This window comes from Musca domestica, unplaced genomic scaffold, assembly GCF_030504385.1.
Source record: "Musca domestica strain aabys unplaced genomic scaffold, Musca_domestica.polishedcontigs.V.1.1 90, whole genome shotgun sequence".
Lineage (NCBI taxonomy): Eukaryota > Metazoa > Arthropoda > Insecta > Diptera > Muscidae > Musca > Musca domestica.
The window spans coordinates 1,504,397-1,532,024 of record NW_026712436.1 but is presented as its reverse complement, the minus strand read 5'-3'; the positions used below and the strand labels follow the sequence as shown (position 1 = coordinate 1,532,024).

Genomic DNA, 27,628 nt, shown 5'->3' with positions numbered 1-27,628 from the left:
TCTTATGCATTCATAGTGTTTTTTTTTTTTTTTTCTCAAATCTACTTGAAGTATTAAACTTCGGGAAAAAAAACTTGAAATGAGCTTTAAGTTAAAATAAAATTAAAACAATTTTATAGAAAATGTTCGTTAGATGTATAAGTTATTTAATGTTCTGGAATGTAAATAACATTTTTGAAGTGAAAGGATTTCTTTTTTTTTTAATTTAGTAAAAATTGGACAGAATAAGACTTTTGCCCCAGAAAGTTTAACAAGACTCTGTTAGCATTTTAGTTCTACCGTTGGCATATTTGGTATTTCTTAGTAGCTTAACTACGAAGTTCTAAAAAAATGTCATATGTTATGAATTCTAGTTCTAACAGAACCATATCCGCTTTGGAACATTCAGAGTTTGTCTGTGTGTGCGCACTATAACTCTCGTTGCATCCAAACTTGAGACATTGTATTATTTTTCCAAACATCTATCAAGTTCTGAGGTGAGTAAAAACTGTCTAATCTTTCTGGTTGGAGTAGTGCGCTATATACCAAAAGATCTTATGATCATTAAAATATTGGGATGTGCGAAAATTAAAGACAATTGGGCTCATATTTCAAATTTTATAAGAGTTATGAATATTCAAAATGTTGACCCTTCATAGGGGAGGTACTTGATGAAAAGGGCCAATATTACATTTTCGCACCTGACTAGCACCGATACAAATGTTAGAAGTTGCATTGTTTTAACAAAATGAGGTAAGAAAGAATTACCTCATTTTGTTAAAACAATGCAACTTCTAACATTTGTATCGGTGCTAGTCAGGTGCGAAAATGGGTGGTAAATTATTTTCTAAGACAAAAAAGGCATATACCAGAAAGAGTGGACCGATATTGCTTATCTCCGAACTCGATCTAAGTTTGACAATAGTATTACGATGTACCAAGTTTGAACCAAATCGGATACACAGACAAAGAGACGGTAGTGCCTAGGCGTCAATCCTAGGGTCTAAAACTTTCCTTTCGATAAGCCACGATTTTGCCGTATCAAATGATTTGATGTATAAATGGTGTAACAAGAAAAAAAGCAGTAAGTTCTTTGAATACCCTCCACCATTTGGAAGCAGTTAGCAAAATTAAAAAAAAAAAAAGTAAAACATTATTAGTCGGCGACAGTTGTAGTATGGGGGAGGTTCTGAAACAGTTGACAAATTCATATCTGACCGTAGACTTATATAAATATTACAACGTGCCAGATTTGGACTATAACGACTACTTCCTATGCTCTATATAGGGGATATGTGATTTTTTTGGAAAATGTCGAAATAGGCTTGAGTTGCCACATATAGCGGACCGAAGTATTGCACTTTCACACTTCATCTAATATAGATAAACATTTACATTTATATCAAATTAATACGAATTCATAAATTCCGAGATTTCTGGTTAAAAGAAATATTTATATATAGCAAGTTGTATGGAATCGCCGACTTGTTTCGCAAGCTGTGACAAAAAAAGTTTTGGAAATTGTGAACTTTTTGGGTGAGGTCCCAGAAGGGCTTGGTATATATATTCTTCACAAAAGATATTGCGTTAGCAAAAATTTTTGGATGTGTGAAATTTGAAGAGAGGATGCTTATTTCGCGTCTTATGAGCGTTTGTTTTTGGGAGAGGTACCAGAAGAAACTGACCGATCTCTACTATTTTTATAACAGATCTATTGTTGATGGAAATAGTGAGATGTACCAAGTCTGAATGGAACCGAATGTTAATTTCGTGTTTTATAGCAAAATTTTGATTTTTCGTGAGGTAGGTACCAGAAGAAGTTTACCGCTATATCCCATCTTCACAGCAGATCTTGTGTTAGGAGAAATAATGGGATGTGAGAAATTTGACTAGAGTTGGATGCATGTTTCCGATTTTATAATCGTTTTGGTTATTCAAAGCTTTGAACCTTTGTGGGGAAGTACCAGAAGAAATGGTCCGATCTCTAACATGTTTATAACAGATTTTGTGTTGATAGAAATATTACGATGTACCAATACTGTACTGAATGGAATCGGATGTTAATTTCGCGCTTTATGAGCTTAATGGATATTCCAAATTTTTGCCCTCCGTGGAGGATGTACCAAAATAAGTGGACCGATATATCCCATATTCACACCAAACCTTGGGTTAATAAAATATTGTGATGTGTCTAATTTGAAGAGAACCGAATGCGTCTTTCGGATTTTATGATCGTTTTTTTTTTATTCAAAACTTTGATCCTTTGTGGGGGATGTATCAGAAGGAATGGTCCGATCAAGTCTGAGTGGAATCGGACGTTATTTTCGCATTTAATGAACTTCATGGCAAAATTGGGGAGGTATGGGATGGAGTGAACCGATATTATCCATTTTCTCACATAACACAAATTGTAGCATTTGGACCAAAATCGGATTGTCCTTTCTCTTTCTGTACAGTAAAATATTTATTTTGAAAATTTCGACATTTTTTGGAGAGGGTACAAGAAGTAGTGAATAGATATTGCCCATCTCCGAACTCGATCTAACTTTGATAATAATATTACGATGTACCAAGTTTGAACCAAATCGGATACTCGGATATCGTGCGCATTAGCCAGACAGACAGACGAATGGACGGTCCAAAGAGACCTAGGGTCTAAAACCGTTATTTCGTTTCATCGTTTTGGCCATATCCTTTGTAGCAATATGGCTGAGGGTATAAATGGGCTTGGGTCAAGTGTGAAATGATTATCCGATTTTCCTCAAACTTTGCAAAACCTCAAACATTGTATCTACTAATTTAGGGTGAAGATGGAATACATAGGACCATTCCTTCTGGTAAATGGTTTCCGATTTTATTTGTTTTATTTATTTATTTTTTTTTTAACTTCACACTTCTTATTCTTTGGCCTAATGTAATATGACAATCGAAGTGAGTATTTGATGTACTCAAAACTTCGGACAGCATCATATCTGTATCATGCTTGAGTCAGTACGAAAATGGCCAATATCTGCTCTCTCCTAGTTCCTCCCCTTAATTTACATTAAATTTTAAATAATTAATAATTGCTATAAAAATATTTTTTTTTTTATGTTATAGGAAGCCCTTTTTTTGTTCCCTGTTAATGAAGAATTTTTATTGCCATTATTTTTTCCGACTGGTAATGCATAAGATATTCCATTACCATTATTAGAAGTGAGAAAATAGTATACGTACCCGCCAAATATATGGTGGATTATGTGACACTCAAGTTACTTTAGTCAACCCTCTTGGAAGCTGAGTAAATGCCAAAAACGATTTCCTTTCGAATATTAAAATTCAATCACGGCCATCTGCCATTGACAGTAATAAATTACTGTTATCTTCAAGACAATTAATATGCACTTCTGACGGATTACTGTGACAACGAAGTTAAATGTTATTTCAAAAAATATATATATATACATTTGATTTCAACGGATAAAACTATTAACAATTTATACATTATAATCATATGAGTTTCCTGGAAATGAACGATAAAGACATCAGCTCACAGTTGCTGTCGTTGAAATTCTGCCACCGGTAAATGTGTCTGACGCGAAACCATAGACAAGTATTTTATTCCCACATGAATGCAAAATGCTGATAAGTTGATTTGCAGTTGCAGTAATTATATTATCAGGTGATTACAATCAAGTGATGCATTTTATGGAGAGTGGAAGTGGGGAAATTGCAATTCAAGTTGAGCTCTGTTGACTGATGAATGAACGCCGCACTTGTAATCGATAATGGAAGTAGAATGTTAACTGTGAAAAATTCCAATAAATTTGTGTGCATTTGAAACATTCATGTACAAAGGTAAAATTGGTAGAGAAGAAATAAGAGTTGTTACAATGAAAGGGTTTCATTGGCTTTGGTTAGACAGGAGGTAGGATCGATGGCAGTCAACATTAGATGCCGTTTTCACTTTTGGAATAAAATTGAATGATGGAAAAAAAAATTAATTGACTTCAGTATCAATTTTTAACAAATTGAAAAGTATCTGCCGGGTTTGCCAGTGTATACCCTCAGTTCATGTTCGTTTATTTAAATATATTTTGACCTGCGTTATGATTATTCAAACTGTTGACCCTTTATGGGCCAATAAAGTTCATTTTTCTTCTGACCAAACATCGACTACTTCATTCACCATTTGAGTCCAGGTCCAGGAGGAGTGGACTGAAATATTCCATCTTCACACCACGTTTTGTGTTAGTAGAAATATTAGGATGTGCCAATTTTGAAAATAATCATATGCTTATTTCGCATTTTATGACCTTCATAGGTATTTAACATTTTGACTCCTTTGTGGGGGAGGTACCAGAAGAAGTGGACCAATATAGTCCATATTCACATTTGATTATGTGTTGATATAAGTATTAGGATGTGTAAAAATTGAAGAAAATCGGAAACTTATTCCGTATTTTATAAGAGTTATAATTATTCAAAATTATTACCCTTTGTGGGGGACATACCAGTAGGAGTAGTCTGATATCTTTCATTTTTACACCAAGTTTGGCAAGTTTGAAAACAATCAGATGCTAATTTTAAAAGAGTTATAATTATTCGAAATGTTGACCCTTTGTGTGGGAAATTTTGACTTTTTGTGGGGGAGGTATCAGAAGGAGTTGACCTATATTGCCCATCTCAGAACTCGATCTAAGTTTGAGAATAATTTAAGGATGTACCAAGTTTTGACCGAATCGGATACTCCCTTCGAGAGTTATTGTGCGCAGTATCCAGCCAGACTGATGGATGGACGGACGGACGGACAGCTCTAGATCGACTTCAAACGTCCGGAATGAATTTGGTCCAAAGGGACAGACCTAGAGTCTAAAAAGGTAATTTTGATGAGGTACGCTTTGGCCGTATCAAATAATATATACCCTCTATAGCCATATGGTATAAAAAGAGGATATAATCTAGATTTTGTTAGACGATAGTGTTTTTTTCAAATTGGAGAAAATTGGGGTTTGTTTAGAAATTTTGGTTGAAAAATCGACTTTATTGGGTGGTGTTACAAAAAAGTAGGATCATGTAATTATGGACACAAAACTCCATTGGCTACAAATGTGTCACATTAAATTAGTGGAGTACCAGTGCTACATTAAACGGCTCCTCCTAACTGTCGCTATTTTTTTAAGACTTCAGCCACAGTTTCCAGAAAAAATAGTCCGAAATTCCATGTTAGTAGTGGTAGTTATTTTATGTATTCTCAAAAAAAGCGCCTCAGTTCATCCAGGCTGAACATTTAATACCCTCCACAATTTGGAAGGGAGTTGGCAAATTAAAAAATGGAAAAATTAAGTTTGGAAGGGACTTGAACATTTTTAAATAAAAAATCGTAAAAAATACAGTTTCAATTAAACCCGTTATTTGGAGGATGTATGGACCTGCATAACTTATTTTTTGTCATAGGCTGTAGTACCGATTCCAAATTTCCAATATAAAATTTGAAACAATTCCGATGAATACTGTCGCTAAAATCATCAAAATGGCGATTATCGGGAGGTATCGTTATATGGGGGCTATACGAAGACGTTGACCTGCATACACAATTTTTTGTCATAGGCTGTAGTACCCATTGCGAGCTTAAAATTCTAAATTTGAAACAAATCCGGTCTATAATGTCTCTAAAATTGTACAAATAATCTAATATCAAAAAAAATATTCGGAGTTACTGTTATATGAGGGCTATGCGAAGCCGTGGACCAACATGGCCCATTTACGAACTAACCTCGATACTGGAAAAATACACATGCGGACAAAATTTTAGCTCTTATCTCATTTCGATCGAGATATGGCTTGATTACAATAGACAACCAGACTGACATCGCTGAATCGACTTTGAATTTTAGGATGGTCAAGAATATACAGGGTGATATAAAAAAGTGCAACAATGTCAAACGCCATAATTTTTACAATTTTTACATTTTATTGAATGAAAGCAAAAATGTCGGAAACATCATAAAATTTTAGAATAAGTTTAGATTTGTTCGAATTGGTCATCTTTGGCACGAATTATGGCCAGTGAAACAGTCACACTCTGCCCGAATGTTGCTCTGCGGTATTTTGGCTCATTCCCGGCGAAGCGCTTGCTTGAGGTGATCGACACTTTGGTATTTTTTTAAAGACAACCTTGCCTTCCAAACTACTCCAGACACAATAGTCCAACGGATTGGTATCCGGAGATATTGGTGGCCATTGTACGCTGGAAACCAGTCCTGTTGCAATGTCCAAGGTCTGCGGTCAAACCGTTTGCGTGCCCAAGGCCTTAATACACCCTCCAGAATATTTTCGCGATAATATTCGGCATTTATTCTGATGCCACGGTCGATTAATACGAGCGGAGAGCGACCATCGGCTGCTATGGCGGCCCACACCATCACCATGACCGGCGCTTGAGTTCTGGTGGCCAACCGAAGGTGCACATTTTCAGCTGATCTCTTTGGTAAGTAAACACGATCATTTTGTTTGTTTACAAACTGCTAAACAACGAATGTTTTCTCATCGGAGAAAACCCAATTAGGCAGTTCGCCACTTTCGGCCTAGCGAAGCAACTCTTTAGCTCTTTTGAGTCTATTTTCTTTCTGTTGCGGTATAAGTTCTTGCACATTTTGGATTTCAAAGGCTTTACCCCAAGGTCATTTTTCAAAATGTTTGCCGAATGGAATATTGCGATATGTTCAGCTCACGAGCCATTTTTCGACCATTGCGATGCGGGTTTCGATCAATTCGCTTCTTTACTTTTTGAACCATTTCCGCTTATGTTGGTGTTTTCTCCCGTCCACTTCCTTTACGTCGAGTTACGATAACAGTATCACAGTAAAGAGCGATGGTATGAGACACAAACGATTTATTCACATCTAAATGCTAGGGTGCTTTAACGAAAGCCACTTATGGTTTTCCAGCCAAATACAAAGAAATCACACTATCACGCTTTAATTCCATCACGAATAAGTTTGTTTCTGGAAAATTCTCACCAAAATGCTCACCCTTATATACTTTGTTGGGTCTGACATTAGTACTTCGAGGAGTTACAAACGAAATGACAAATTTAATATACCCTTCATAGTATATTGGTGGGTATAAAAATCATTGTAGGTCCTCTATTTCGCACCTACCGATTTGAGTTCTTAAAGGGTATATGATGTATTAAAGGGGTATGATGTATATTTCATTAAATAAATGTCCATCGAAATAAATTTGTGAATGTGTATTCTAAATTGATAAAAATGTTTATTATACTGGGGTCTTATCCTCACTTTCGATTTTTATTGAAAAAAAAAAACTAAAAAAATAACATTTTGAAATTCATTTCAAGCTATGCCTTTTTGATGCAAGAACTTGACCCCATTCCACTTTCAGCCAGAATTAGAAAATATGACCATAAAAGTACGGCCTTGGTTAACATCAATTTATTATTTTAGAGAAATTGCAAATTACTTCTCACCTTGTTGCCGCTGCAATTTAAGCTAATATATGTTTAATAGTTCTCCATCAAGCCAAATGAATTGCAAAAATGGTGCAACTTGAATGCATGGCTCACCTTACCATCTTAAATTGAAAATTTTCTCAACACCATTTTCCAATGTCTATTACCGACTAGTATTTAACCCATGTTGTTGGCCATAAGTGAAAAAGTTAACAGCTGTGGGTATTATCCATGATCTATAACATAATTATGCAAATTACTCCGACTTAGCTCGGTTAGCTTTTCATGGATGCCGTCAGTCGACTGCTCTGCGTTTCGTTGCATTTTGTTTTATTTATTAATTGAGCTGCGAGCTTATCTTAAACCAATGCCATAATTTTAATTAATGGCAAATGTAGATTATAAATTTTTCATTTTCATTTGCTGGCGAACACCGACAAATCAGAAGTTGAAGTAATTTGTTATAAAACAGGTTCCAACTAATCTACTACTTGTCTATTCTGCAAGTTTGCAATTTCCATAACAAGCAGTCGAACACGCGATTTTTGAATAGGAATAATTTCCATAGTTCAGTGCCGACTTTTTTGTTTTCGTAAAGAAAAAAAAGTTTTTTTATGACTTGATACATTTGTAGATTTAATGAAAATAAATTTAGATAATTAAAGAACAAAATAAAAAAAATCTCCAAAATGCTGGTAATATGGTAAACCATGAATCTTGACGTTATGGTTTCGTACACTTCTAATATCTCCAGCCTCATTTCAAGATCTATACTGCATATGGACGGAAATTATAATTTGTAGTTTATTGGAAAATAATTCTCATTCACTTCGTGGTATGGCATGACAAGCAAAGTATGATTCGTACGGATTCTCTGTAAGTCACACTAGATAACAATGTCGGCGATGCTTTCACGATCTCAGACAATTTGTCACAAATTATATGCTAGCTATCGTAAACCGGGAGTCATTTTAAGTTTGTCCTTCTACTTTATAATATATGCCGAAAGAAGTCTAAACCGATTTAGCTACTTCCGTCTGTCACGCTAGAGACCCCTTCTTATTTATATAGAGCTTTGAAATTTGTCATAAGAATTTGTATTTTGTCTAGGATGATTGGCATTGAGAAAGGTTGTTTCTCGTCGAAAAAATAAAAAAATCTTCATTCGAAAATTTCAAAAAATGTAGTAGATGTTGAAAGTTTGCCTTCTCTACTTAGGTTACTTTGGGAAGTAAACTTTTAAAACGCTGATATGGGTGTTTTCTTTTTTAAAGGTTCAGAGTTTCGTATAGTCCTCATATACTGACAATTTCCGAAAGTTGTAAAGCCATTGAAATTCCAAAAAGTCCAAGAACTTACACCGCAACAGAAAGATAATAGACTCAAAAGAGCTAAAGAGTTGCTTCGCTTGGCCGAAAGTGGTGAACTGCCGAATTGGGTTTTCTCCAATGAGAAAACATTCGTTGTCCAGCAGTTGGTAAGAACAAAATGATCGAGTTTACTTGCCAAAGAAATCAGGTGAAAATGTGGACATTCGGTTGGCCACCAGAACTAAAGGGCCGGCATGGTGATGGTGGGGCCCACACCATAACAGCCGATTGTCGCTCTCCGCTCGTATTGATGGCCACCAAAATATCCGGATACCAATCCGTTGGACTATTGTGTCTGGAGTATTTTAGAAAGCAAGGTTGGCACTAAAAAATACCGAAGTGTTTTATGAGAATTTTAATTATTTAAAATGTTGACCCGTTGTGGGAGAGGTGCCAGAAGAAGTAGCCCGATATTGTCCATCTTCATAATACATCTTGTGTTCATAGAAGTATTGGAATGTTCTGGGTTTGAAAGTAATCGAATGCTCATTTTGCGTTTTATGTGCTTAATGGTTATTCCAAATATACCTCCCCCACAAAGGGGAGGTACTAGAAGGAGTAGTGCGTTCAATCCGTTCTTCATACCAGACCTTGTGTTAGTGGAACCATCGAAATTTGCGAAATTTGAAGATGATCGGACTCTTAGTTCGAATTTTATAAACGTTATAATTATTCAAAATGTTGACCCTTTGTGGGGAAGGTATTAAAAGGAGTGGTACGATATCTACCATCTTCATACCAGTTTTTTCTCAAGTGGAAGTATTGGAATATGTGAAATTTGAAAAGAATGGGATGCTCATTTCGCTTCATGGTTATTCAAAATGTTGACCCCTTGTTGGGGAGGTACCAGAAGGACTATTCCGATAAATCCCATCTTCACACCAGATCTTTTGTTAGTAAAAATATTCAGATTTGAGATCACATTTTATAAGATTTATAATTATTCGAAAATTTGACCCTTTGTGGGGGAGGTGCTTGATGGAGGTGACCTATTGTGTCCATTTTAACATCTGATAGTACTAGATCAGATACTAAAATGGACAAAATTGGCAAAAATATTGGAATGTGCAAAGATTGCACAAAATTGAATGACCTTTCAGACCTACAGTCCAAAACCCTTATTTCTATGAGGCACGTTTTGGCCGTATCAAATGATATATATCCTCTGTAGCCATATGACTGATGGTATAAGCAACACACCATAAATGGTTATGTAAAGTCTCACAACTGCAATAAAAACTTATCGTATTTTAATACTTTTTATTTCGTTCGCCAACCTTCAGTTTCGTAGTTGGAAGTCTGATACGACCTTTTCTGTACTTGGTAATGACGAAAACAAGGTCTGTTGTTTTGTAATTGGTAAAGGAATAATCCATTATTTTCAATCCACTGGTGATGCAGAAGTGGTTTCTTTACATTACCCTTTCCTGGGTTATTCGCCCAATACTACACCCCAATATATATTAAAAATAACTGAAGATACCAATCCAATTGAGCTTTTACGTATTTCGAAGTTGTAAAGTTCGCCATACACATTTTGGGTCTTAAAATTGTGCAAGGCTTAAAATGTATACCCTTTCGAAACTTTGTCTATTATTATGGATTAGGGTGTTTTTGCTGCTTATTTATAAATCGCAGGTATAAAATCTTTTATTTTCTATTTTCAATTCAATTAAAATCTGTAATCGATTTAAAATTTACCACCTTTTTCTGTAATGTAAGCAAGGTTGTGGACACGTGTATTTGATGTAAATATGTACCTATTTTACATTTTGGTTGTTTGTTTGTTTGCACCAGAGAAAAGAAACACACATTTTTTATGAAGCGAATGCGACATAGAATGGAACCAATAGCAGTGGGCAGGTGAGGGGGGGATTAGCCTATCATATGTTCGTTCTACATACCTACATAAACTCGATTAGCTATTTTTTGCTTTGCATCCACAGCGCTCTGCCCGTTTCGTCATTGTTTTTTGTCCGATTTGCTTATCAATGCAACCTAGTTTTTTTCATCGCCCGCGTTTGCTGCAGCACTTTTTTGTCTGCTGCGTCTTTTTTTCCTCCAAAGTGTGGAACATGTCATGGCAAAATGCCGACTTTTTAGTGCTTAGTTCATGGTGTTTATGTATGGCGTTGTCGTTGCTTTTTTACTTATTTCTTTCATCCTACTACCAAACTGCAGCTTGTTAAGTGTTCACATGCTTCAACACACACACACACACTCGCACTCACGCTCATAAGCTCAATCTACTGAATTATGTAGTTATCTATTTTTACATTCAAAATAAATTTCAATAGAGGCGTTAACCAATGAACACTTTTTTATGTTGTTGCTTTAGCCTATCTAACTGCCAGAGTGTTGTTGAAGTTGTTGTTTTTTGTTTAATATTGTAAAGTAATGTTTATTGGAATAGCATAAATAAAGTTTCATGTTATAAATATTTGTGGGGTGGGGTTCTATATGGTTGGCCCCACCGGACTGTAGCTTTTTAAATATTTCAAAAATATATTTTTTAATGGACTATAATTCGGTACAATTATCAGTACACTGCTGCTTATGCGATTTATATATCACTAGTTAGTGCCCGCTCTTCGTCAGGAAGAGGTTCACCTTCTAATTTTAAATTAATCCCAACAGTTCGTGTTAGGACTTTTTATACCCTCCACCATACTATGGAGGGTATATTAACTTTGTCATTCCGTTTGTAAAACCTCGAAATACATACAGGGTTGCCCATATTCGACGAACCCATCTGGCAACGCCATAACTTTTGACAGAGATGTCACATCGCTTAATGACATACCGCGTTTGAAGCGTCAGTCCAAGCAGATTTTTACCATGAACCAATACACGCCACGCGAGCGCTCTGAAATTTACATTCAACAGAAGAATTCAGTTGTGAAAACTCAACGTGCTTTTAAAACATTAAAAAATGTGAGAAGTGCGCCTTCTAAGAACACCATTAATCTCTTTCTAATCCGAAGAGGCCATATTAAAGTCGACCAAGGCGATCGGCCGAGAATATCGCTGCCGTACGAGCCAGTGTTGAGAGGTCCCCAAGAACATCCCAAAAACGCCGTTCTCAGCAGTTGGGCATGGCTCGGTCCACTTCACAACGGATTATTCGCATTGATTTGCATTTGTTCCCGTACAAAATTCAGAGTATATATATATATTCTGGATCAGCGTAAAATTCGAAGTCGATACGACTATGTCCGTCTGTCTGTTGTAATCACGCTGTCTTTCGAACGAATTGATTTAGAAGGCTAAAATTTTGCACACATGCTTATTTTGACAGTAGGCAGGTTAAGTTCGTAAATTGGCCATATAGGTCCACGTTTTCATATAGCCCCCATATAATGGTACCTCCCTATTTTCGGTATTTTGATGATATTAGCAACATTACACACCGGAGCAGTTTCAAATTACGTATTTAGAGTTCGTACAGTCTGTGGCAGAAAATTGTCTATGCAGGTCTAAGTCTTCGTATAGGCCGTATAATCAGTGGATCCCTATATTCCGTATTTTGACGAGTTTAGGTACAATACCCACCGAAATTGTTTGAGACGCGTATTTGAAGTTCGTAATGGATGCTACAGCCTATGACAGAAAATTGTCTATGCAGGTCCAGGTCTTCGTATAGCTCTGATATAACGGTACCTCCCTATATACGGTATTTTAATGATTTTAGCTACATTATTCACCGATTTCAAGTTTCGAATTTGAATATGGTACACTGAGGGAAAAATCCCGTTGCGAAATCAAGCACGTATGTTGTCATTTTCGCAACGACCCGTTGTTATATTTTTCAACAACGGCTGTTGGTGAATTGTGCACGAACGTGCTCAAATTGACACCGAGACGTGGTCAACTTTCGGTACCAACAACAGCCGTGCTTAATTTGTCCATTTGTAATATTGGTAATTGCAGCCGATTACACACGAGTAAAAAATGACAACGGTGGTGCATGATTCACACACGGTCGTTGTCAATATGACACCGGTCGTGTATGAATTATGCACCACCACCTGCATAATGATGCACCACCGTTGTTACTTTGTACACCGACGTGCATGAATCGTACACGATCGTTGCCATTTTAGCAACTACCGTGTATGAATCATGCACCACCGTTGTCATTTTTTTTACTCGTGTGCAATCGGCTGCATATTTACCATTTTTTCCGTGTTATTGAAAGAGAAAGGACGCATTGTGCAAAAAATTTATTGAAAATGAATAATAATTCGCAAGATCCTCAAAATATCATTGGTGAGTTGTTAGAAATCGATGGCAATATTGTTGTGGTTCGCGATACAAACCATTGCAGCAGTCAAGATGCGGAAAACAATGAGGACGATTATATGTTAAGGGAGTTCTTAAAAGGAATAAATATGGAGTCGCTTTTTGAACAATTAAAAGGTAAGTAAATAAAAATGAATTTTTCAGTTAATCAGTGTAATTAACAAAGAATTTTCTTTTTTGTTCTTTTAGCATCACATGTAACATTTCGCAGCTTGCAGTACTTGAAAAAAGAAGATTTAAAGGAAGCAGTGCCACCATTGGGACTGCGTGTTGAATTCAGAGAAAAGCTCTTTGCTTGGAAAAAACGAAAGGTACGTATTATTTGTTTTACAGAGTTGAACTCAGTATTAATATTGTCATAACAATAGCTCGGGATTGATGACGAAACTATGTCAGTTCCATCTAAAATAGGTGAATGGTGGAAACGCAACGAGACACCTGCAAGTACTCCTGGTACTCCCGACACTACAGGTTCGAACTGCTCAAAAGCCAAAGGAATTTTGTCAGAGGTAAGGTAAGAGTAATATTTGTGTAAGCATAGTTAATGTAGTTTTTTTATTTAATATAGGATCTAACGGAATTGTTAACACATACCTCGAAGGGGAAACTAGCGCTTGAATGTAGTAGCGTTAATAAGAAATTAAGTGACGAGCAAAGAGATGATATAATTAATATAATTATTGAAGATATTTTAACCAACAATGTTACTCTTTACACTCAAGACTATATGCGCATATTGGATGAAATTTGTTCCGTTTTTCCTCTTGAAAACGAAATGAGGGTAAGATTAACAATATAAACAACGTATCTGATTATGTAGTTTCTTAACTTATAATATGTCTTTATTTTTAGGATTATTATTACATTTCAAGAAAAGGAAAGAACAACGCAAGCGGAAAACTTTATGCCAAGTATAGAAACAAGAAGTCCAAAAGAATAAAGCTTTTGATTTCCGAGCCTAGCACAAGCAAAGCAGCAACTCACACATCTCCTAATTTTTGTAACAAAGATGTTCCCGAAATTGATGAATCAGTTGAAAATTCATTGAAAGCTTCCTTACTAAGAGAATGTAATGATTGGGGATCGATCTGCGAAAAATGGAAAAGATCTTTTAACATACGGCAAAGAGATATAAAAAATTTAAGTAGCCATACATTTCTCCTTGAATGGACGAAGTTGTCCGATGCAAGAGCTTCAGAATTGGTAAGTAGCCATGAGCTATTTATTTGTATATGGATACTAATGTTTCGTTTTAGGTCAACATTGATTTCGATATTATGTATCCACAGAAAGGCAATCTTCTACTTTCTAAATGGGACCAATTTAAGAAAAAAATTTACAATTATTATGGGAAAAATATTCATAACGAACATTGCAAACAACTCTTCGCAAATGTTTTGACGGCAAGCAGCATAGGTAAATTTTAATTCCTGATTTATCATAAACATTAAAAGTAATATTTATTTTATATTTCGGTTGCAGATGCTCAAGATTATATATACGCAATACTGTTGAATTCAGTTTTACCATCACCTGCTAGGTTTAAATGTGGAAACGGTAAATTACGAAAAAAAGTAACAATAGCTGATTCGCAGGAAAGTTTCGTACTGCGACTACCGACAATTAACGATTATAAAAGGCAAATTGATACAGTCACTGAAAAGTATTACAATGCTGGATTAACTATACAGCCATTTATAATTGTGGAGGGTTTGTCCGATTTCAATATAAAAGGTTTTTATGTTTTTTTTAACCACAATTTGTTAAAATTTCAATCGTTCCTCGAATGTTTAGATACATGTTTTAAAATTTTTCATGCACTTTCTTTAAAATATCCAAATGCCTGCCAAATTCCATGGATTTTTATCCAAAAATATTTTTATGAAATTAATACTGTATATGATATAAAATCAGTTAATTTGACTTCACTTATTAATTTCTGCAACAATAATTAAAGTACAATTCAAAATGTATATTTGCTTTCGTTGCCGTAAGCATTTTGATAAGGCAAATCTTTTAATAGCTCATTTGAAAACAGACCATTTAATGTCCACTAAATTTTTAAAAGTACAATGCGTTCAGGACAACTGTAAGCAAACATTTACAAAATTTACGTCATTCAGAATTCATTTAGAAAAACTTCACAAGAATCACACAAAAGCTCCACCAATGGTTAAAGCCATTAATGTGCCAGTTGAAATGTCATCATCAAAAGAAAATGATTATACAAACAGTGAAACTGTTATTAACAACAATACAATAGAAAAGGATTTAAATGTTTTGAAAAAGAAAACCTTATATCTGTCTTTACAATTACATGGTCAAAGCTATATGCCTAGAAATCATGTTATAGAAATACAACATTCTGTTTCAATTCTGCTTTCATCCATTTCATGTACAATTGAAAAATATATAACTGATCATCCAAATTATGAAGACTTAAGGTACTTACTAAACTTTTGTAAAAATCCTTTCGAAGAAACTAGAACGGAATATAGACTTTTAAAAATTTTAAAAGAACTAAACTTTTATGATGATCCAAAGGTTTATGTAATTAGCAATCAAGTCTCGGAAATTGTTATCAGCGGAAATCCCAGTTTAGGTCCAAAGTTATCCAATATTTATATAATGCCACTGAAATTCATGATAAGTGCCCTTTTTAAAATTCCAAATCTCTTAGATTTGACATTAGAAAACTCCAAAAAATTCCTAAATTCACCTGTTTTACAAAATTTTACAAACGGTGAGTTATATAAAACTAAATTATTAAAATATCAGTACAATTTAGTTATTCCCTATGTCCTTTACATGGATGATTTTCAAATTAATAATCCTCTTGGAACCCATACATTTTCCATATGTGGTTGTTATATTAGCTTTCCTTCAATGCCACAGCACTTGTTGTCAAAACTTGATTATATATTAACTGCTGCGTTTATACCATCAAAGGATTTAAAAGAACGTGGAAATGAAGTTTCATTTCACAATCTTGTAGAAGAGTTAAAAATTCTAGAAGAAGGGGTTGAAATTTGTGTTCAACAAAGTGTTCAGAAGGTGCATTTTATTTTAGGTGTAATTATTGGAGATAATTTAGCAGTTAATAGTATTTTAGGCTACGTGCAATCATTTAACTCTAAAAGATTTTGCCGGGTATGTAGAAGAAAAAAGTCCCAAATGCAATTCGACGCAATTCAGCATTTAGATAGTTTAAGAAACCAAGAGAATTACAACTCAAATGTATTGGAAAATAATTTTCAAGAAACAGGTATTAAAAACAAGTGTATCTTCGAATCTTTACCAAATTTTAACGTCACTGAAAATTTTTGTTTTGATATTATGCATGACATTTTCGAGGGCATATGTGTCTACGATATGTCTAATGTAATTCTCGGGCTGATTCAAGAAAATATTGTTACGTTAGATTGTATTAACAGCAGAAAATCTTTATTCCAATTTGGAGAAATTGAAGTGGGAAATAAATCTGGACCACTAGATTTATGTAGATTGAAAAACTATAACTTAAAAATGACAGCTAGTGAAACTATGTGTTTTACTAATTTTTTACCTTTAATGGTAGGCGATTTAATTCCTTTCTCCAACGATCACTGGAAAGTTTTTATAATATTATTACAAATAATCGATTTACTTTTAAGACCAAGTTATATAGAAGACGATTTAATAAAATTGGAAGAATTAATTAGAGATCACCATTCACTTTATATAACATTATACGGTTCGTTAAAACCGAAACACCACTTTCTTGTCCACTATCCCACAGCTATCCGAAAATGTGGTCCCCTTAAATATCTCTGGAGCATGAGATTCGAAGCTAAACACAAGGAAGCAAAAGCCTATTTAGGAAATACTACATCAAGAGTAAATCCCTGTCGTTCATTATCTATTAAGTCTGGATTGAAATTTTCCAATTTTTTATTAAAACACGAAGATAACTTAGAACCAAATGTTATCATTAATACGCATACCATCGAAGATTTGGCAAAAGAGGAATATTGTTACAAAAAAAGTAAGCCAGTTTTAAATTACCAAAATTGCAAAGTGTCTGATGACATTTTTTTTAAGGGAACTAGGTATAAAAAAAACTATTATTTAGCAACAAATAATGCCGCAATTGAACTTTTCAAAATTAAACATTTAATAATTGAAAATGAAAATGTTTACATTTTATGTAACCAAGTAAAAGTTAAAAACTTTGATTACCATTTACAATCGTATGAAGTTGGTTCTCTGAATGAGGATACAATTTTTTTAATACCAATTTTAGATTTTATTACTTACCCATTTCACTTATATCCTATGAATAATGGAAAAGTTTATTTCAGATTTAAGTTAATTTAATTTGTTTCTATACATTGAATATATGTAATTCGAATTGTTTTGTTAAATCAAATATGTATTTATATTGAATTTATGTAATTGGTTTCGTTCAATAAAATACTTTTCAAAAAATGTCGTTTCTTCTACTAAGGGTATAAAATGGAAAAGGAACGGATATCAAAAAATGACCACCATTGATTTCAATCTGACAACGGGCGTTGACAATCCGACAACGGAGCGTTGACAATCTGACAACGAAGCGTTGACGATCTGACAACGAAGCGTTGACAATCTGACAACGGGGCGTGCTCGAAATGACCACGTATGTGCTCATTTCATGCACATCTGTTGTTGAAATCGTTGCCAAAATCTCGGTGTCAAAATGACAACAGCGTGCTCATTTTGACACCAAACGTGGTTGATACACTATCATACACGGATGTGGTCATTTCATACACGGATGTTGTCATTTTTTCTCTGGGTGTAATGGCTTATGACAAACAAAGCCCATGTAGGTCCACATCGAATTGACCACAAAATAACGGCTGTATTCGGTATTTTTAAGATTTTAACAGAATTTTTAACGGATTTTATTTTTTGAAAATGTCCAAATTCGTTCCAAATGGTGGAGGGTATTCAAAGTTCGGCTCGGCCGAACTTACAGCTTTTTAACTTGTCTGGTACTAAAAGTGCATTCCAAAAAAAAAAAAAAAATATTTTATTCTCAAGAAGGCAATACCTGTATTTAGTACCGAGAATAGAGATTCGAAACCAACAAAACAAGCAAAACAAAAAATTTGATTTTCAATCAAAATTTTCAAAAAATTATCTAAAAATGTACCATTCCAGGTGGGGTGTAAGCCCCGTTATACCATCACCAATGGCATAATATTTATTGCTTTGAAATACATTTAAGGTTCTACTTCCTTCTTTATCCTTTCGCCCATTTAGTACTTTTCGTACAATTATAGTACACATTTCCGAGACCATCTCCATATGTCCAGGCTTCACATGAAATGCGACCGTAATACAAAATTTCAGACTTTAAGCACTATCTGTTCACCCAATACCAAATTATACCAAATATAGTAATATTTAATACTTTTTGTGCACTTGTGGTACACACTGCCAAAACCACCTCTTTATCACCCCAATACAAAATTTCAAAATTCCAGCTTTATCGGTTCACCCTAAACCAAGCTGTTCCAAATTTAGTACCATTCAGTACAGTTCATACACTTAGTACAGATTTGCAAAACCAGATTCAAATATAAACTTCCTACCAAATTTCAAGATTTTAGCTCTATCTGTTGACATAATACTAAATGTTACCATTTTAGAAGTTAAGTACCATTTTAGAACCCTTAGTAACATTGAAGTTCGAATTTCCAAAAAGGCTTTGATACATGTGCCCTGCATTCCATCAGTGACTCTCATTCCAAATTCTAGCTCATTTCGTTTGTCCAATACAAATTCTTCAATATTTAGTACATTTTAGTACTTTTCGTATCCTTTTATTAGGAATTTCCGAAAACCAGGGTTATCACAGCCTACGCACCAAAACTGACCATCCTGCAAAATTTCAAGATTCTAGTTTCAAGCGCAGTCTGTCAGTTATGAGTCAAAGAAGTATTAAAAATTGTAACCCTTTGTGGGAGAGGTACTAGAAGCGGTCGGTCGATATTTATCCTCTTCACAACAGATCTTGTGTAGGAAGAAATTTTGTAGGTGAAATTTAAAAAATATCGGATGCTTTTTTTTCGCATTTTATGTGATATGAGATTTAAACAAGTAAAAAAGCTGTAATTTCGGCCGGGCCGAACTTTGAATACAATCCACCATTTGGAACGATTTTAGCAATTCTCAAAAAAAATAAAATCCGTTAAAAATTCTTTTAAAATCTTAAAAATAGCGAATGTTGCTATTATAATAGGACATGAACCTGCGTAGGTAACATTTGTCGTAAGCCATTACAATATTCAAATGCAAAACTTAAAAAAATCGGTTACAATGTCGATAAAATAAAAATACCGAATATCGGGTGGTACCGTTATATGGGGGCTATACGAAGACATGGACCTGCACAGACAATTTTCTGTCATATTCAATAGTATCCATTAAGAACTTCAAATACCAAATTTGAAACAATTCTGGTGAAAAATGTCCATAAAATCATTAAAATACTGAATATCGGGAGGAACCGTTATATGGGGGCTCTACGAAGAAGTGGACCTACAGAGACAATTTTCTGTCTTAGGCTGTAGTATCAATTATGAATTTCAAATACAACTACCAATTTGAAACAATTCCGGTGAATAAATACGCTAAAATCATTAAAATACCGAATATCGGGAGGTACCGTTATATGGGGCCTATACCAAAACGTTGACCTACATGGCCCATTTTCAATACCAAAAGTCCTGCAGACATAACATACTTTTGAGCAAAATTTGATCAATCTACTTCAATTCGTTCGGAAGCTAGAGTGATTTCCACAGACGGACAGATGGATAGGCGGATCTCTAAATCGACGTAGAATTTTATGCTGATCAAGAATATATATACTTTGTGGGGTCTAAAGTGTGTATTTCGAAGTATTGCATACGGAATGACAAACTTAATATACCCTCCATACTATGGTGGAGGGTATAAAAAATTTACCCGTTGTGGGGGAGGTACCGGAAGGAGTGGTCCGTTCTAGTGGACCTTCGTACTAGATTTTGAGTTCATAAAAATATTCAGGCATGCGAAATTTTCACTCTTATTTCACATTTTGTAAGGGTAATAACTATTCAAAATGCTGACCCTGTGTGGGAGAGGATGATGTATTGATAAAAATATTGGGATTTGCAAATCCCACAAAAACAGATGATTTTTCCTAGTTCTATAAGGTAAATTATTTTCTGTAAGAATTTTGACTCATTGTAGACGAGGTATCAGAAAGATTGACGCGATATTGCCTATTTCCGAACTCGATCTAAGTTTTATAATAATATTACGACGTACCAAGTTTGGACCAAATCGGATGCTCCCTTCGAGAGTTATTGTGCCAACCCGCCAGACAGGCGGGCGGACGGACATCGCTAGATTAACTCCAAATATCCTGAAACATGTTTGGTCCAAAGAGACCTAAGGTCTAAATCCGTTATTTCGCCCGTATTAAATGATAGACCTATCTAGCCGTTTGTTTGAAAATTATCCTCAAATTAAAATATCGAAACAATTGCACCTTCTGTTTATTTGAGAATTTGAAGTTATGTTTAATATTCCGTTTAGTTGTTCCTTTAATGTTGACTTCTTCACATGTGGAGCAACTCTTCGACCATTTCTTGATATAAGTTACGTTCTATCAATATTTTTCTATAAAATTAATCACAGCTACAATTTTTGCCACAACTATTTGCCCATTTTATTTTATTTCAATAGTTTGGCTTTTATACCCAAATCAAGTCTTATATTCAATGCTGACAATCTCTGAAAACCAATCTGGGTATTAGAAAAAAAAAAAAACAAAATAATTTCAACACACTCACAAAATAACCAACCAACAAAGTGTCATAAATTTGTAATTTTCTCTTGTTAGACTTAAGTGGGCTGCAGTTTCCAAGTGTTTGATTTTTATTAACCTCGCCTCATTCAAACCAAAAAAATAAAAAATTGAAGAAAAAATTGTTGACAACGTCATCGCCGTAGCCATCACCATAAGCGTTTGCCGTTTGCCTAATGCCAGTTGTTGGCCTTAGCATTGCAACTGATAGCTTTAACGGCTATGCTGCCATACTTTCATGGTATCACATCTCTTCAAACCCATACCGAGTGGTTGGTTGCTTGACGTTCTTATCGTGTTATTTGAAAATGTTTTTCTCCCAAGTAGTTTTCTTGTCGTATTTCTTTAATATTAAATTTTATAACCCCAACATCCAGTAGAGAAAAGTGATTCCTGCAATTTTATATTTTCGCCATGCGCCACGAAATACACCTCTGTTGGGAAGGTAGACGGAGAATTGACGGTGGGTGGGTGTGTGTTTTTTGGTATTGGAACACATTTTTCGGTGAAATTTTGGGGTTCTCGTTGCAACCAACAACATTTTCATCAACATTGTCAGCAGCATCGCAATCATCGTCATTCATGGTTACCAAACTCTTTATCCTCCTGTTTGTCATTGTGGCCTTTTTGGCTTATGTTGACTATGTCATATGCCACCTCCCCACCCTGGTAACATCAATTTCGTTCGTTCGGCCAGAATGTATTTCTCCTTAAGCTGTATGTCGCTTTTCCTCTGCTAGCTTTAAAATCAACACACAAATGGAATTATTTCGTGGAACCAACATTTTAATGCAGTCGGAAAAATATAATGAATGGCAGGTAAAAATAAATTAAATTTAAATAATGGAAGCGAGGAAAATTGTTTTGCTTACTTCGATGGCATTTCAGAATATAAAGTAATTAATAATTAAATAATTATAAAAAATTTTACGGACAAGCTTTGTTAGTAAATTTTTTTCGTAAAGAACTTTCTATCTGTCCGTTTCTCTGGCTGGTGCTCACGATAACTCTCGAAGGAAATATCAGATTTCGTTCAAAATTGTTGTATCAAACTAACTTCGAATTTGGGGATGGGCAAAAGTCAACATTTTTAAAGAAAATTGTTTAGGTCATAGGATCCTTTAATTTTGTGCAAACTTTGCAAATGGACAACTGAACGAAGAAGGACAATATCGACACACTACTTCATTTAACATTTTTAATACACGGTGCAAAATATTTGTAGAAAATATCCAGCGGATTATAAAAGAAGAGCTAAAATGGAAGACATCAATATCGGTGTTTTGAGAGTTTACATTGCTAAGTGACCTAAATAGAGGATTCCCCTTCATTTTTGTACCCTACACCACATAGGGGTAAGGGTATTATGTCTTTGTGCATTTGTTTGTAACATGGAGAAGGAAACGAGTTAGACCCATAGTTACTTTTGAGGATCTTCATAGAATCACTTTCAGAGTCGATTTTTGCATGTCAGTTCATCCGTCCGTCAGTCCATGTATTCTTGTAGGTCGCATTTATTATCCGATTGTAATTAAATTTTCCAAACAATATTTGTTAGACCCAAGGACGAACCCTGATGAAATTGGTGTGAATCGGATCAGATTTAAGTATAGCTCCCATATATCTTCAACCGATTTCGGGTAAATTATGCATCAAATGGCCAATATAAATCGAAATGACCTGCACTTTGATACATCCGACCGAATTCAGTCTAGAAGTAGGAACATCAGAGTTGGAGAAAATCGGTTCAGATATAGCATATGTTGCATCCGATTTTGTGATTCAGTCCATCACACTCGTAATATGCATTCGACAACAATGATATTTGGTACCGGATGTCAGATACAGCCCAGAAATACCTCTGCCAAATTCCATTTGGTGGAACTCAGCTCCGATATATATTGTTTATACCCTCAGTCATATCGCTACAGAGGGTTAATATTATTTGATACGGCCAAAACGTCCCTCACCGAAATAACTCTGGAAGGGAGTGTCCGATTTGGACCAAACTGGGCACATCGTAATATTTTTGTCAAACTTAGATCGAGTTCGGAGATGGGAAAACTTTCAAAAAAAAAAAATAAATAAATATTTTCTGCACAGAAGGAGAAAGGATAATCAGATTTTGCTCCAACTTTGCAAATACTAATATTTGTGTCAGTGCTATGTCAGGTGCGAAAATCGACAATATCGGTCCACTCCATCAAGTACCTCCAGCACTAAGGTCAAAAATTTGAATAATTACAATTCTTATAAAATGTGATGTAAGAGTCCGATTGTCTTCAAATTCCACACATCCCAGTATTTATGTTAACCTAAGGTCTGGTGTTAGATGGAGTATATCTGTCCATTCATTCTAATACCTCCTCCACAAGTTGTCGAAATTTTTAACAAAAAAAATATTTTTTCTGCACAGAAAAAGAAACGATAATCGGATTTTGCCCCCCACGTTGAAACCCTAATATTTGCGCCAGTGCTAGGTCATGTACGAAAATGGACAATATTGGTCCACTCTATCAAGTACCTCCCCCATAAAGGGTCAAAATGTTGAATAATTATAAATCTTATAAGAATCCGATTGTCTTCAAACTTCGCACATCCCAATAATTTTACTAGTCCAAGGTCTAGAGAGAAGATGGAGTATATCGGTCCACTCCTTCTAGTACTTCCCCCACAAAAGGTCGAAATTTTGAATATCCATTAGCTCATAAAACGAATATCCATTAGCTCATAGACTTGGCACATCTGAATATTTCTATCAACACAGGATGTGTTATAAAGACTGTAGAGATCGGCCCTGGTACCCCCCAACCCCCACAAAGGGTCAAAGTTTTGAATATTGAAAACGTTTATAAAGTGAATTATCATAACAGAAATCAAAAAATTTTTAAATAATCGAACATTGGCTGAGGGTATACATCTGTCAGCAAAATTGATTGATCTATAGCAATGATATTTAATAGGAAAGATTAAAATATATTCGTAAAATTTAATGAAAATCGATTCGGAATTGGATATGCCTCCCATGTATTAGTTCCCTCTCAAACCAAGCTGTAACTGCTCTAAAGCCAAATTGAAATAAATTATTTTGTTATGGGATATGACGCAAGATCTAGAGTGAATATATAGGACCACTACTTCTGGTACCTCTCCCACAAAAGGTCAACATTTGGGTCAACTTATAACATGCGATCTCAATGTTTGACTAAACTTAAGATCTAACGTGAATATGGCCCTTTTTTATACCCTACACCACAAGGTGGTCAGGGTATTATGTCTTTGTGCATTTGTTTTTAACAGGCAAAAGGAAACGAGATAGATCCATAGTTCCTTTTGATGATCTGCATAGAATCACATTCTGAGTCGATTTTTGCATTTCCGTCCGTCTGTCCATGTATTTTTGTAAACAAAGTACAGTTCGCATTTATTGCCCTATCCAGATGAAATTTTGCACAAATCATTTGTTTGGCCCAGGGACGAACCCTATTGGAATTGGAGATAATCGGTCAAAATTTAGATATAGCTCCCATATATATCTTGGTCCGATTTGCCTTTTATTGTGCACCAAGCCAAATGAGGCCTGAAAATAAGTAGGCCCAATTTGATCGAAATCGGTTCAGATATAGCTATAGCTCCCACATATATTGTTCATCCGATTTGTTATTTTTGTCCTCCGCAGCCGTAATATGCACTTTGTATCAACAATATTTGGGAAAACATATCAAATACAGCTCAGAAATACATTTTCTAAATTTTATCGAGATCGGTTCAGATTTGGATATAGCTCCCATATATAACTTCGTCCGGCACTTACGACCGAATTGAGTCTAGAAGCTAGTATGTCAAATTTGGTGAAGATCGGTTCAAATATAGCTATAGCTCCCATATATACTGTTCATCCGATTTGTCATATTTGTTACCCACAGCTCTAATATGCACTCCATAACAACGATATTCAGGGAAACATATCAAATACAGTTTAGAAATATCTTTGCCAAATTTTATCGAAATCGGTTCCGATTTGGATATAGCTCCCATATATATTTTTATCCGATTTCAAATTAATTGTGCACCAAATGGGCAATACAAGTCCGGATTTTTAAAGATACAAAATGCTTCGGCATATTTAGTCCTTTGAACTTTAAATTATAATTATAATCATAGCTTGTATTATTGAATTCTAGAATAAAAACTTTTAATTGTTATGTGGAGCTCTACTAAATTAGCAAAGTGGTGTAGGGCATCATAAAGTCGGCCCCGTCCGACTTTAAGACTTTCTTTACTGGTTTTGAAATGTAGATGTAGCTTCCATTTATATCTACTTCCGATTTCACGTTTACCTTTGTCGGAATTGGTGGAGATTTATTCAGATATAGCTATAACCCCTATATATATTTGTTGCAACCGATTGAAGGTTTAAGCTATATGGAAGCCATAATTTTCTCACGATATCAATAATGAGAGGTCATATAAACCCTAGAAATATCTCTGTAAACTCATTATTTGGCAATTAGATTTTCATTTCCTATAATGCAAAAGTGTACGGATTACAAATCCTATTTTTTAAAGCTTATACACCTGTTGCATCCTTCAACAAATTGCTGCTTTGCTGACTATGTATAAAATACAGTTATTCGAAAAATGCCCAAATAAAATTCCATCATTAAATCACAAAATTTCATCACAGCATTTTAACAATAAAGTGTTGACAATCTGAATGGGATATTTAGTGCTTGAGTAATGGAAATTTACAAAAATTCCATTTCATTACCATGACGATGACGTTGACGTCGTTGAATGCTGAATGGATTGAATGACAGCCTGAATATTAGACCGAAGAAAACCTCCCACAATATTTACTTTTTCCATTGTTTTTAATTCCGACACTCATTTAGCTATGGTCAGTCGGCGTGTCGTGTTCGTGAATAATTTGTTTATTATTCAAATTTGACTGTGAGCAGTGTTTTTTTTTTTTCAAGCATTTCAAGCATTTTTCTGACCTTGAAAGTAAGCAATCAGAATTTTGTTTTTCGTACCTTTTTCTCGTTCTGTTTTTTTTTTTTTTGCGTTGCAAAATGAACAACTCCGTAACATTCATAATGAGATTACTAACTACAGTGTTATTCAATTCTAGCTGAAAAAAAAACGAGACTGGCCGAATGGCTGGCTGGTGGGATTGAAGTGGGTAGATGAAATATGAATTCGTATGAATTGTCAATTCGTTCGAAAATTTCCGGAGGTAAATGGAAAATAGCAAGAGACAAAGGTTTCACTGGATGTTGCTATGGCTTTCGAAGCTCTTTTTTTTTTTGATAAGAAGGATATCAATGGAAATTTACCAGTTTTGAGGAAATCTCTTTAAATTCAACAAAGCTGATGGTACAGGTAGATGTGGGCCATAAGAACACATTTTTATATAGAAAATTATTTGCAAGAGTACAGTAACAAATCAATAAGAATCTTCAAAATGATTGCAAATATATATCTGAAATTATTAAAAATTTTAAATAAATATTCAAGCTTATGATGGTGAACAATTTGACTTCGCTTTAAATAGATACCCATCAAAAATTTCACTCCTCTGTGACTTACCCTAGCCATTAATTGCCTTCTCTTGTGATATTCTTGACATTTTATCATTGTAGACCATAAAATATAAATTGTCGTTCGTTTTTCCTCATTATCATCATCATGATGTTTATTAAACAATTTGTTTAAATTTTATTACACCGAGTGTCATCACTCCCATTTGATCATCAACTCAAATCTTTAGTTGAGATTTTATAGTTGTTTTAATTGAAGAACCGCAACGCCTGCATGTAATGGAAAATTATCAGACAGCAGTTAATTACACCTTTTTACATTTTCTATAGCTGGTCACATACCCTACATATATAATTATTTATGTCTAGCCACATTGTGGGAGCCACATGGTATTACCTCTTGTTTTGCAAAAGATATGGTATTTTAATATAGACTTAAAATTTTTAGATTTGTTTCAACAGTTTGTGTTAGGCCTTTTTGGTACACAAAATACACAATTTGTTCAGTTTAACCAATTTTTTTAAGCAAAAGTCCAAAGATCATACTAAATTTTCAGACATTAAATGTTTTAAATATTATTATTTTAAACATTATTATTATTATTAAAACATAGAAACCAACAGTGAACTCAATATCAAATTTCAGAAATTCAGATCTATCCCTTCTCTCAATACCAAATTTAGCAACATATCCCAAACTATCTACATGTCTTCATCTTAGACACCAACAGTGATCCAAAAATCCATTCAATACCAAATTAAGGACCATTTGGTATTTTTCTCTCAATTGTTTTACACATTTGGAAAAGCACATGCAATCAAAATGACGCTAAAAACCCCGAAATGTCAATATTTAAGGAGTTATAAGCATTTTAAAATAAGCTATTTTTCCTCTTTAATAAACTGCAATCAAAATGATGCTAAAAACCCCGAAATGTCTATATTTAAGGAGTTATGAGCTATTTTTCCTCTATATATATCTGCAATCAAAATGATGCTAAAAACCCCGAAATGTCAATATTTAAGAAGTTATGAGCATTTTAAAATATGCTATTTTCATCTTTAATAAACTGCAATCAAAATGATGCTAAAAACCCCG

At 34.6% G+C, this 27,628-nt stretch overlaps 2 protein-coding genes across 9 annotated transcripts in view; both read left to right on the top strand.

The window, feature by feature from the left end:
• The window catches only part of LOC101899622 (supervillin), a 668,298-nt gene that overhangs the window by 243,708 nt on the left and 396,962 nt on the right, over nt 1-27,628 (top strand). The gene's annotated exons all lie outside the window — the stretch shown is intronic.
• On the top strand, nt 12,539-15,374 carry LOC131806954 (uncharacterized). Its single transcript, XM_059131930.1, has 6 exons — nt 12,539-13,221; nt 13,294-13,415; nt 13,473-13,613; nt 13,673-13,885; nt 13,957-14,307; nt 14,361-15,374. Exons 1-6 carry the CDS (start codon nt 12,918-12,920, stop codon nt 14,529-14,531), a joined length of 1,302 nt encoding a protein of 433 aa, XP_058987913.1. The 5' UTR covers nt 12,539-12,917; the 3' UTR covers nt 14,532-15,374.

Bases quoted from the DNA above. Each gene is read 5' to 3' on its own strand.
- LOC131806954 (XM_059131930.1), top strand. From the start codon at position 12,918: ATGAATCATGCACCACCGTTGTCATTTTTTTTACTCGTGTGCAATCGG. The intron at 13,886-13,956 runs GTAAGATTAACA...CTTTATTTTTAG, and splicing joins CTCTTGAAAACGAAATGAGG to GATTATTATTACATTTCAAG. The intron at 14,308-14,360 runs GTAAGTAGCCAT...GTTTCGTTTTAG, and splicing joins ATGCAAGAGCTTCAGAATTG to GTCAACATTGATTTCGATAT.